Source organism: Diuraphis noxia, unplaced genomic scaffold (genome assembly GCF_037042655.1).
Source record: "Diuraphis noxia isolate RWA-SAM2 unplaced genomic scaffold, SU_Dnox_SAM2 contig0004, whole genome shotgun sequence".
Taxonomy (NCBI): domain Eukaryota; kingdom Metazoa; phylum Arthropoda; class Insecta; order Hemiptera; family Aphididae; genus Diuraphis; species Diuraphis noxia.
The window spans coordinates 16,661,199-16,675,188 of NW_028301714.1; the positions used below are offsets into that span (position 1 = coordinate 16,661,199).

The following is a 13,990-nucleotide window of genomic DNA, read 5'->3' on the forward strand; positions in this document are numbered from 1 at the left end:
ATTTAAAAAAATATTACTACATTATATTTTGTGTTACAAGTTTTTCGAATTTATACAAAATATTTTCACGTTCAACAACCAATTGAGATTCTTAGAAAACATCTTCTTTAAACTTATCACGGAATATTTCCTTAGGGTTAGATAATAATCTTCACTTAATAAATTTATATAAAAAATGTTGTATCCGATTTATGTATAGTATTAATTGATCAACAAAATTAATTAGAATATTCAATGCATAGTATTAAATTATAAAAACAATTATCAATTGTTAAAATATATATTCATGGTTAAGATATTATATTTTGTATTCTTAAAAGTGTGCTGTATATCGACATGTAAAATTCAATCCAATAACAACTTTGATTTGGAAAAATGTGATGTTTCATAAACCGATTTTGATTAATACCTTTATTTATGTATTACCTATTTTTTTCGTGGACGAATGAATTAAATTGTTGAAAATTAGTTTCACGAATCACCACGAAACTATTATTTTTTTTTTTTGTTTATTGTTTTGTTGGTTTAGTGAGCGTGTGCAAAGGGATGTGGGCGTCTTATACTCCGACGCTTTAGTCCTGCGCGGTTGTGCGACACACCAATCACGTTGTCAGCACGTTGGCCAGTTGCCTTCAAACTCGCAGCCCGGGACTGTATCGCGTTGTTTGTGCATTTTTCCGATTACGAAATATTTCGTCAAGAATTTAAAAAATAACAATAATAATAATCTGTATTAAAAATGTATAGTCCAAAACAAAATGTATCAAAAATAAAATGATAAAGAACATCTATAGGTAATATCTATATATTTACGAAACAGGTATGTCAAAGCATAAAGACGCAGTAATTGATACCTGCAGTCTTGTATTAATAATGATATTAGTATCTAATAATTTCTGGGTATAAAAAAAATAAATAAATTTTAAGATATAAGAAAATCTTATAAATATATTAATGATATATATTATATATCATGAATAATATATATATATATATATACAAAAAAATATTTCCATCTATTATTTTTCCAGAGATCATAATCAAAACAAAGAATTTAATTTCTCCAACGTTTTATAAAATGCAATAATCGAAGGTTTAATACCCATGATCATTTTAAGAATTCGATTTTCATTAAAAAAAAATAAATAGATTTGTTTATATCTTTCTATTTAAATTTCGTGGTATCATTGTACCCAAACAAATTGCATATTTCAGAATAATTATGCATATAATATTAATTAAGCGCCAAATATATTGGATAAATATTCATTAAACATGATATGTATATATATTTTTCAAAAGTAGTTATCATGACACACATTAAAATCATTGTCATGTTCAAACAAATTCAGCACCTAAAGCTTTAAATTGTAAACTTTTTTTTAGAATTGAACCACAGAATTTCATCATGATTTCAAATTCAATCAAATTACTAGTATTACATTTTGGTCTTGTACTGGCATTCGGAAATTGGGGTGAGTAAAAATATTTATTTTCCGTAATTATAAAAATAGTTATTACCAAACAATTTGAATAAATTTTTTTTTACATTTTATTCGAAAGATATGGAATTTAAATGGCTTACTATAATTATAGGTAATTAATTGCAATGAAAAAATCATTTTTTTACTTAAAAAAATGAATGATTTAATGAGTCACAATCAGAACTTCAAATGTTAATACGTTGATATGTATAGGTGATCTTAGATGATTTCATTTTTACAGATGATTAGAAATTATAACCATTTTTGATATTTTGGTTTAAAATAAAATGTCTACTAGGAAAATGCTCTATAGAATTTATTGAACAGCTGTTTTTTTTTTTTTCAAAATTTAGTCTGTTATAGAAATTAACTGGAAAAATATTAAAATTGTAAGCTCAACATTTTTAAAATACGTCACGTATTAGTGATTATACATTAAATTCTTGTAACAAAAATCTTTTGATGGCAATTTAAAATTTGTCATGTAATATTTCAAAAATACTTTTCTTGACTCCAAAGTTTAAACTGTAATTTGATAAGTTACCTCTTACCTCTTTCAAACCTAGTCTACCAGGTTAGTGTGAAAAGATCCCTAAAGGATAGGAATACCTTAGCAACAACTTTATAGTGTCAGGAATTTCGATTTTAAACGTGATAGTGTTTCAACCCGTCACTCTTGGCAGTCGAACCCTTGAGATTTTGCTTAACCCTTTTAAACCCAATTCTTGTGAATGATATATATTTTTTTATTTAAAGTAAATTGTATTCATGTTTACTTATCAGTTATTTTACATGGTATATTAATAGAGTACAATAATTTAGATGAAAGTATTTATTATTTAAAAACACGATTCTATTCGGGAATATAATACAGTTAATTTAGATGTTGTAAATAATATTGCATACCATTAAAACTCATATGTTTTGTGTACTAAAGTGCAGAAAAGGTGTTTAAATACAGTATTCAAGTGTTTTAGTTGGTAGTTGTTTTCATATTGAAATATTAACATTTTTCGCTTGGTTTACTTTCTTTATAAAATGAAGGTATTTGTAAATGATTATTTATTGAAGTACTAAAAATAAATAATATATACCATCATTACACGGAATTAATGAACTAAAAAAAGTCCGATATTTGTATGTTAGTAATTTTGGTTCTTATAAATACTTGAATATTTTAGCGATTATCCAATTAAATACAAATAAAATATCGATTATACATGTCATTTTAGCAGGTACACTAACGTAAGAATTACTATTATATATTTTATATCATTAATTGTGAATGTTTCGGAGTGATGTGAGGAGTATAATATTATTGGTACTTTATTAGGAATCGCTATTTGGTTTTTTGTACCTGTTATTTTTACTTCATGTATATTTTCAATTTTGTGATTTTTATGGAAGTTTTTTTAACTTTTAACATTGATGATAGTTATCGAGGCTGGTAACCAATTCATTAAATTTGGTTGAATTTTGGAATCAAGAATAAATAAAGTCAGCAGTAGGTACTCAGTACTTCTCTTAATGATTGAAATCAATTTGAAAATAGGAATATTATGGGAATTTATACGCAACACAATTTTACAAAAAATTGATTTTTGTGAAAAAAAGATAAATTATTGTCAAACCTTGACATTTTTAACAAATATTTTTATCATAATTTTTTTTTTAGTAGGCATAGTTTTTAATTTTTTTTGGGGTTTATTTTTAGCTATTTATATTTTTCAGTCAAAATAACATGAAAAATATCAAAACTACTTTGGGATTTTTTATTAAGCATTTGAAATTGTAATGAATTTGGATACATATGTATACGAAAATACACAATTTATCCTTAATAATAGCTTTTTATTTTGTAATTCAAAAAAATATTTATAGTAGAGTTATAGAACTTTTTTCTATATTATTAAATCTTCAAAATAATAATTAGACTAATTTTAAGCCCAGAATCAGAAACCTATTTATACTATTTATGGTACACCAGTATTGACTAATTCATACAAGTGATAATTTTGGAAATAATTTGTTAAATTTATCAAATTAAAAAAATGTGAATAATAATATAAATACAATGTAATATAAACCATCCAAATATAGATGTAGTCAGCATCTCTTCTCATTCAACATAAATTATTTTTCATACAAAATTATTTATTGTTGAATCCAAATGTAAGAAGTGCAAAATGGACCCAATGAAAATCATTGCAGAGTGTAGTGGCAAAATAATACACTCGAAACCCTCTAGACAGTAGACACCATAGCAAGTACCCCGGTTTTTATTTTGAAAATTATTTTTTATTATACTGCGTGCATTCAAAAATCATTGCTTCGTTACATTTCTCTGATTTTTTTTATTATTATTATGGAATAAGAGCTTAAACTATTCTTGGTAATTCACTTGATTATCAGAATATTATTTGTAACTACATTATATTATGGTCCATAGACAAAATCGTTTTTATCGTTTATCTGCAGTATTGCAATCCAATTGGAGAAAAAACATGATAAGTTATCGATATAATAAACGCACTGAATAAAATATATTAAAGTCAAGTATAGGTACCTGTGTAAATTATAATGAGTACCATATATTAATTGACATTTTTTAAATCTTAACGAAAAATTATGAAATAGATATATTTGTATTCCATCTTGTTTAAATGGTCCAATTAGTCTATTGAAATGTTCATTATAAGAAATATTTTATACAACTAAATAATGTGACTTTAAATATCTAAAATAAATAACAGGAAAATACATACAAAAAATCCAATTATGAATGTATTAATATAATGGTACATCGTATAAATCCTTAAGTTAAAAACTACTTGAGAATATTGTAGTATTAAAAAAATTTTAATCACTTTCCGTAACAACTAAGTAAGTTTAAAGTGCAAACGTGTCCATTTCGTTAATGTTTTGGTGACTGTGCAATCTTTGGAAGTATGTAATATACAAGTGATGTATACAATGTAGATCATGTTGACATAGTTGAATAATTTATAATGGGTTATCAAATATCTTTAGTCAAGTGTCCTCGTTCGTTTTCCGGGGTATAACTAAGGGTGGTTTATTACTGTGGATTTTATGCAGAGACAACCACGAAAGGAATTCTCACGTGTGCGTGAGGCGAGGGGATAAAACGGTGTCATCACTGGCTCCTGATATGTTATTAGACGAAATTCGTCATCTGGTAAAATATGTTTAAGTTAACAAGTTCAAAGACAAACTATATTACAAATTACAATATCCAGTACTAACGTGGCCGCAGGTATTTTAGAAGTTAGGAGAACTTATAGCCAAGCATGATATTCATAATGATGTTTTAAATGAAAATTCATACACACGTGGTGTGTATCTTCTTAATTATAAGCTTTTAAGAGATTTTTATTCGAGCACATTGTTTTTAAATTAAAATTGGATTGATGTATGTGAATAGGATAAGCAATAGCCAATAAGATAAGATATATCAGCTAGTAGACAGATATATGAGGAAGATTACTTATAAACTATTATATAAAGCAGCTAATAAGGTTTTATTTTGTGGTTTTTGAATCATTTAACACATTACACTTACAGCGGAAAACCTATAAAAATAGAAATACTTGAAAAAATTGCCAATTTATTCACACAAATTATATATAATTATATATACACAAAGTTCTTAAACCGTATTATAGTTGTTTATAAATTAAATATTGAATTATTAAATAATTAATAATCACTATCTGAGTTGACTCTACTTCTGAATTTTTTAGTGTTTTTGGACGAATCTTGTTCATTAATTACTGTACCTACATTTTATAAATTATTGTAATATACCTTTATGATATTAAAAATCAAAATTATTTGCATAATAGAACTTAGTTTATACAAACAAGTATTATGATCATATAATTTAAAATTCAATGTTAACAATTAGATTACACTTTTGTGTGAATCAAAGGTTTAAAAAAATCTATTATTCTTGAATGGTTTTTATGAAATAACTATTTAAAGTTGTTTCATTGCAAACTTCTAACAGGATTTTCTCAGAACAAAGGCTTATTTTGGCTTTTACAAACTATCTATTATAACCTTACATGATCTCAAGAAAAGAGAGACGTAATATCTGAAATTGTTGAATAATACTTCTTAGAAACTTTAAGAAACATATATAATCCACCATTTTAGCTTAGGGATAATAATCTATATACCTATTGAAAATGTAGGATATAAAGCGTTTTTAAATAATTAGATTATTACGTACATTCTGGTTTTAAGCACAGTTGTAGTACTAGTAAGTTTTTATAAATATTTAATACGTAACTACGTTAGTTGAACGTTTTTCATTAATCGTGATTAAGTAATAAAATTATGTCATTAAAAATGTAAGTTTTTTATAATATTTGTTTAATATAGTTGAAATTATTTGAAAACGATTTCAATTCAAGTTTCATTGCTTATTTATTATTTTTAAAAATCTATTTATTTATCTATTACATTTGGATTCAAAGTTCTTTTCCATAAAAACTAAAAATATAATTAATAGATTAAGCGAGCATGTGAATATTTATGATCGAAAATGTTTTGAATCAAATTTGTCGCGTAACTAAGAATTTAGGTGTATATCAATTCGAAAATGTTCCGAATTAGATTAATGTTGTTTACATAGTTTTGTCAGATACTTACAATTAGGCAAGTTTTAAGTTTATGAGCCAGTTAAGCATTTTTATTTTTTCCCACGTATCGAAGTTTTTCATTCTGGTTAACTGATCCGTAAAAGTTGAGAATCGAAAAACTTTTTCTGTGGCAGACACGGTAAAAGCCATATCAGACAAGTTCGATGTCAGGAGCGTCGGTTTGATGGATGCTCTCTAATCACGGTAAACCACTTTTAACCGGCAATTTTCTTCTCTGCGTCCGCTTCATTAAACACATTAAGTACTCTATCTCTTTAAAACTCATCCTTAGGTCAAATAATAGTTAATTTTATAAACACTTAAATAATACTAACCCTGTAATAAATGTATCATATTATATTTAACTTTCCATATATATATATATATATTTAAAAAGTTTGAACATTTTAAGGGTATTTAATCAGTTCTACTATGTGTTGGAATTTTTAAAAGTCAATTTCTACTGTCACATTTTTGAGAGCACACTATAAGAGTTTTCTTCATATAATTTCTTTAAATTTATAATTTTGTAAAGGGTTTATATTATACAAATATAATATATATATATACAACTTCAAAGAACTATTTTGATATTTATTTTTCATCAATTATTTTTACAAGCGCTTAAAATTAAATAATTCTATAATTAATAATTAGTAATGTGGCAATTAATTTTTGGGGTTCACCGTTTTTAAAGCAACGCAAAATTTAAAATTGTGTTATTAATAATCTGTTAATTAATACATATTGCAGATGATAGGTAGGAAATATACGAAGAAGTAATTATCTTATACTAATACTATTGGTAGGTATGCTATCAAACTATATGGATGAAAATGTAAAATGCGTACCAATACAATATAATATATTTACAATATATCGTTCCTTTAATTTAATTTAATATCATGGGATGGAATAATCAATAATATTGAATCAAATATTCATTCGAGTAATGTTTATTTGTGTAGTAGACTATATAATAATATATATTTAACTCAATACAATACATAAAATAAAGCAAATCTGATTCTTTATTATTATTATTCTTTTTTTTGTTTCACTACCTATATTATTAATATGATTATTGATTACCACTTAAGAAGGTTAAAGGTTTATAGGGGAAATAAATTATATGCAAGACGTGAACTACGAATATGCTTCATTTTAATAATGTACGACTTTGTGTAGAATGGGTCACTTATACATTTTAGTATTTTACAATAGTGACATTTCGACTGGCTTCTAAATGTTACAATAAAATACGTTTGAATACGTTATCATTTTATCAATAATTTATCTCGATGTATTTTTGTTTTTTTTATGCATATTGGTGACACAATTGATTTTGTTGTTGAAAATATAACTCAGAGGATAGCGTTTTGTACGTTTGTTCCGGTCTTGGGCAATCATTATTCATTTCTGTTTTAGATAAGAAAACTAACCCCCTACCACGGTTCCGGTTGAAATGCCCAACCTTTTAAACAGTAATTCCCTCCCTCTATATTTTTTTCGTTTCCACTTTACCCTCGTACAAACCGAAGCTTTATCTACCCGGAAAAGCTTTTCCACGCAGACATGTTGTAAACATGCAGCTTTTGTCCCCTATGACTGCTTATAGAAATTATATAATATTATACATGAGGCTGATTTAAAAGTGTGTTATAAATAATCATTGATGCATTTTACACAATTAAAACGTGAGTTTAGATAAGCAAAGATATGTATTTAATATTTTAATATTGAATCAAATTTTATGTTTTTAGCGAAAAAAGTTATGAAATCAACACGTCATAACTAATTGAAACTAACTAATTTTTATTAAATTATATTACATTGAAATTACTTACTTGTTTGGGGTAAATTTTAAAATTAAAAAATTATATTATTTTATCTTTTACAATTTCCCAAGTTAATTTTGTTTGATTATTCTAAGAGTTTAATAAAACACTAATATCGTTTTATTATATAATATTATACTTGACCAAACTAATATTATAAGGCCTACATACATAATACACACATATTAATTGAAGTTTTAAATGTCTGTTGTATAGTAGGTATAATATTGTTGTATGTCTTATAAAACTATTAAGTTATACTTCTTATACGGTTCATGTTCCAAAATTTATTAGCATTATATACCTAAGATTATATATTTCAAGACTTGAAAATAAAAATAAAACTTGAATAAAAAAAAAAATTGTTCTCAGGAATCTTAACGCAACAATGCCATGGTAAGAAAAAATAGGTTCTATAATTTTAGAGGTGGTAAAAGTATAAGGAGCGAAGTGAATTAATCTGTTGTTTTTCCGGGGAAATGTGTTTATATTGTAGGAAGTTTTCAGTAAGTAGACTTTGATAGATTGTCTTGTCAGTAAGATTTAATAATACACCAGTGGTTGGTGAAAAACAGCGTTTTATGAATAGAAATTTTACCATAATTAACCAAGCCTATCAAAGTTTTTGGAGAAATAACGTTAAGACACTTGAAGATTTTTATTTTAACTAGAAAGCAGAAGTGTTATGTGATTTTCAAATACGGGATTATTGTATTCCAATATTACCCTTGGAAAACAAAATGTTTTCTTATCTATTTCCAACTGCAATTAGCAGCAAAAAGTGTTCGAGATTTTATGTGGTTACACCCACAAGTCGATCAATCAACTAGAGTTTTTTGTTTCAGTATGAAATAAAAGGTGAAAAATGCAAAAAAAAAACAGTAGACGGAGGTTTTCTCCATTTTTTACCTCTCTTTCACCCATCGTAGGTGAGTAAAATACTGTCAATCAACCTTATATCTTGATTGGAAAATAGCCTCATATCTTTTAAGCGGAACGCCCAAAGCTTATACTCTTCAATCAATTCGATGAAAGTATTTTACTCGATTTTTTTATCCTGTTCGTTTAAACGTTTCTCTGTTTTTTTCTAAAGTAACCCTTAGGTTAGTGTGGTAAAAGTTTTTTTCAGTTTGTATTACCTACCTATATGCAGATTATCAATGTATATACATTACTTAAGTTTTTTGATTTACCAAGATTATAATAGGTATAATATAAAGCTCAATGCGATTTATAAACTGAAATTATTCACACAAAATTATGATTTATTGTAGGTATACAATAAATAATACAAATGGTTATGATTCCAAAATATTTCAGGATCACTATAAAAACCTTCCGAGGACTATAATATTTTTTTTAATGTTTCTAACATTACCATTTTTCAAATGCTATCAAACCAATACACAGATCTATTATAATGCAAAAATCATTTTTTTGTACATCAGTAAAAATAATATGGTTGAATTTAGTATACAGATATCATAGTTTACATTTTGAAATATTATGTTAGAATTTTAAATATATTTAATTAATGAAATACGTGTATTAGGTAGGTAATCATTTATTAAATTAATATTATATTTTATTATAAACCGTATTCGAATACTATGATTTATTTTGGGATATCATATATATATGTACTTTAAAGTTGAAGCATTTTTTACCTTGTCGTTTGTAAACATTTCTGAATATGAATCGTTAACAAAATTAGGTACTTCGATGTTTATTATTATAAAAAAAAAAATTATAATTTTCAATTTTTATAAAAAAAGTATAGGGCTTACATTTCATTAAATTGATTTTATTTGTTTATATTTGTACACACCCATTTTTCATAATAATTTGTGAATGTTATGTACTAATAAGCTATGAGTTATACAAGATAATTTACTAATTAAAGTTATCATCGGCATCAACTAAATATTAAGAATAAAACACATTCATCGCTCCGCTCAGAATCTAAAATTATACAAAATAAAATTTAAATTTAAATAATTATTAGGGATATAAATGATATAAATATATAATTCATTGAAAAATTGCAATTTAAATGATTATTTTATTAATAGCTATTTAGGCGTGTAACATTATTTGTATATTATGCTTGTAAAATAAAATAGTGTATTGTTTGAAAATCTATTGGTCAAAAAAAAAATGTAGGTATTATTTCAAACATGTAAAAATATTTAGTTATAATGTATAAATGTATAATCTTTAAGATAATAACCATTGATTGTTGTTAATTATTATAAATATAATAATATAATAGTATAAACTGGAATGAGTGAATTACGTTTAGACAAATTTTGATATGTTTAATTTAAAATTAACAAATCAGAATAGTAATACAATATAGTCTATACACCTAGCCTAACTCATAATTTATTTTGTGTTCAATATTATACCATATTACTTGAAAAATACATTAAGGAACCAACTAACATGTTATTTTATTAGGCGTATGATCATTTCTTATTTATATTTTGTATTTTGGAGCGATAATAATATATCAACATTATTTGATATTAGTAAAAAAAAATACTTAAATTCTATTGTAATAATGTTTTCCTTTTCAAAATAACCCATTATTAAATGACATAAATATAATTATGTTTGTTTCTTTATAAATTGTATAGATGTATATTAAAAAGATGTTGTAACGTCTTGAAAAAGAATTTGTATTCATATTTCTTAAGCCTTATTTTTTTATACACTATAATTTAAAATTATTCGAGAAAATTTTTTAGTAAAACTGTTTTTTTTTTACTAAATACGACAATATTTCGCTCTTTACATTGAACTTCTTTTTTCCGCCACTTTTACATGTAAAAAAAAATCAAGAATGTCATTAACTTACATAATAGATTTTAGACTCGCTTATTTAATGGGTATAAAATAGTGATTTGGAAAAATTTATTAAGATCGAGGTTTCTCGGATGTTTTATTAGGTACTTATTCTTTAAAATATTTTGTAAAAAAAAAAACCATCATATAAATTCAATCAATTTATATAATAAATCATATTAATATATTATTGTTGTAGAAATACATTGTTAACAAAAAAAGTCATCATAGAAATTGATCGAGTTTCTATAATATAACAAATATTATTGGATTATCAAGTGTACGTCATTGTAAAAGGCTTTATTATTTTGATTTGTCATTTATTTTTTACGCATTCTATCATAGAAATTATTTTTATGGCTAACCAATAAAAAGTTACGGGATTGATTTTCGATAATTTTAAATCAATAAATTAAATGTTTTTATAGCATACAGCTTATCATATTAAAATCAAGTCTTGTCTTATTACTTAATAATTTTTAAAATGAAACTTAGAATTGATGAAAATAATTATACCAAAAAGTTATTACCAATATTGTCACAAATTATTCAACTGTTTTAGTCGAAACGTGTCTTTAAGGGTGGCACGTCTATCACACTACGTAATATATTATAGCAGCTTATAACCTATAGCATTGTTTTTTAGTTTAAAAAAATAGAGAAATGAAGACACTTATTGCATTCATGTGTCAATGCTTTCGACTATTATAGTATAGGTACTATTCAACTTATATATTATACGGAATATTTTTTTTGGTCTCGGGTGGGTTGCGAAAGTCAAACATACGTCACGATCAATTGTGTTGTCGAAGTTTTATTTTTAAAAAGCAAAAAACCTTCGTGTAGTAATCTAATTTACATGTTATTTGAAGTAAAGACATTTGCAGGCTTGTAGCATAAGACATGAAAGAACGGTAGGGCGAGACGCGACGGAGTTTAAAATGCAATTTTAAGCTTCTCATTCCTAACCCAACCAATCGACATATTATAATATATATATATACATTCAGAGAAGTGTCTCAAACAATGGTGACCAAGTGTTTGATATTAATATTATTATTATTATTGTTACGAGTTTTAATCGGATCTTTGATCGGATGTAAGAGACAGTAAAAATGGCACTAAAAAATCTTAATTAAAAAAATTCGGAAGTATTGCCAATTACGATTGTCTGTCTCAGCTGGACGAACAAAGAATTATTTTTTTCAGCGTCTAAGGCTAGGTATCTAATTCGATGTGCATTCGTTTCGCTGCGTACACTCAATTTGGTTTCCATTCTTTCAAACGAAAATCAGTATTTTAATGATTGTAAATAAATACAATATAAAGGAAAAGATTACGTGTATGAAATTTTACTCATATATTACTTTTTGTAGAATATTTGAATTAGTAATTATTAATATATTGCATGCATGTTATATAACAAGTTGGAGGTTTATACATTTATGATTATATAAAATACTGAAATTATTTCTGAGGAATATTTTTGACATTGTAATTCTCTGCATTGAATCTAATAAAAATTAGTTCATGAACTTAAATTGGAAATTAAATCTTCCGAGAGCCACACATTAATTTGATTATCATTGATACTGTTATTATAGGTACTCGGAGTTCATTGTTTTAATTAGTGTAAAGTAAAGAGTAAAAATTGAATTTATAAAAACGTAATTATAAATTTACCAGTCAAAAGCTTTGTTGTTTTGAATCATATTTAATTTCAGTATCATATAAAAAGATTACTTAATTTCCATAGAATCGTAAATTGTAATCAAAGCAAATTTAAATATTCCACTATTACTTAACTATAATTTTATTCACACAATGAAATTTTTAAAATATTTAAGCTAATTTTTATGTCGTTTGAGATTTTTTAAGCGAAAAAAAACGATATGAGTTATTTTATTATAATTATAAAAATATTATTCTTAGGACCTTTAAAATTTAAAAGTTCTCACAAATATATTCAATTGATATGAAATCAAAGTTTTTAGTTATTTTAAAAATAAATTCAGTACGAAGTATTTTTTTACCTACTAGCATTAAATTAAAATATGTATGAAAATGAAATATAGAATATGAAATCATAGTTTATGATTATTCTTATTTATATTATTATACATTGATCATGGTACTAGATTTAAGGATTTTAAATTTTTTCTGCTTTCTATATCAATGTATTACTTAATCAATTACGTATTATTTATAGTATACACATATTATAGATGCGATGGATTTATTATGTGTTGAAAAAGTCTACAATTTCTGTCATACCGTTAAGTTTATGTAATATAGTATAAGGTGAATATATTAAAAGCATATAAGTTGAAATTTGTTTCATATTTATATGTGTATAAAGTATAGAAATGTCGATAACATGTCCAGTCGCAGTCTGTTGTTCTGTTCGGCCCTTCTGATGAAGGATATAGCATTTTTATAAATAAAAATAATTTGACCTAACACCGATACGCCCTCGAGGCAGCCGGTATCGTTTATTACACACAGACACATACAGACCTATCGCACACACGCGCGCACACATACATACACACACACACGCACATATACACACACACGCGAACATTGGTTATACGTATAAGGTATATATACGGATGTTTATTATATAGACTCCGTGATGCGGACGAAAGCTGTTGTTTTTCGTCTAAGGACGAAGTTGATTGCGAATCGCTGAAGCAAAAGTCTCTTCCGTGTGCGTGTGCTGCGAACCAGTTATTATATTATTTCCTATATTTCTTCCGACGTAGAAACACTCCGGTGCACCGTACCGGAACGAGAGATTCATATACTAAAAAAAAAAACCAAAAAAAAAAAAATATAAGAGCAATAATAGTCGTTGTAGTAGTTCTCACTTCTGAGATTTGGGGAACGATGCCAACCGTTTGCCGTGTATTTTGAAACCATTCGTCGGTGCCATAAACTGCACATTCCTCGCGAGTTCTAATAAGCGACGTCGTACTGACATTTGAGCCACTAGTGGTAATTGTTTAATAAGGCGTATATATATATATATATATATATATTCATTTTCTGATTCTAAACTACTATATACACGTGGGTTCAGAAAAGTAAAATTATCGCCAAAGTCTCCGATTTAAAATTGCCTATATGCCATTAAAACATATTGAACGACCCTTTT

At 25.6% G+C, this 13,990-nt stretch overlaps 1 protein-coding gene across 3 annotated transcripts in view; it reads left to right on the top strand.

The window, feature by feature from the left end:
- Positions 1-599: 599 nt before the first annotated feature.
- CARPA (Carbonic anhydrase-related protein A) overlaps positions 600-13,990 on the top strand; it is a 112,380-nt gene continuing 98,989 nt past the window's right edge. For 2 of the 3 annotated variants that reach the window (XM_089226702.1, XM_089226703.1), the window contains exons 1-2: positions 600-794; positions 1,387-1,475. In XM_089226702.1, the coding sequence (XP_089082828.1) occupies positions 775-794; positions 1,387-1,475 (109 nt within the window). In that variant the 5' untranslated portion in view covers positions 600-774. Of the gene's footprint in view, positions 821-1,386; positions 1,476-13,990 lie in introns of all 3 variants that reach the window. The other variant, XM_089226704.1, reaches the window with a different exon arrangement.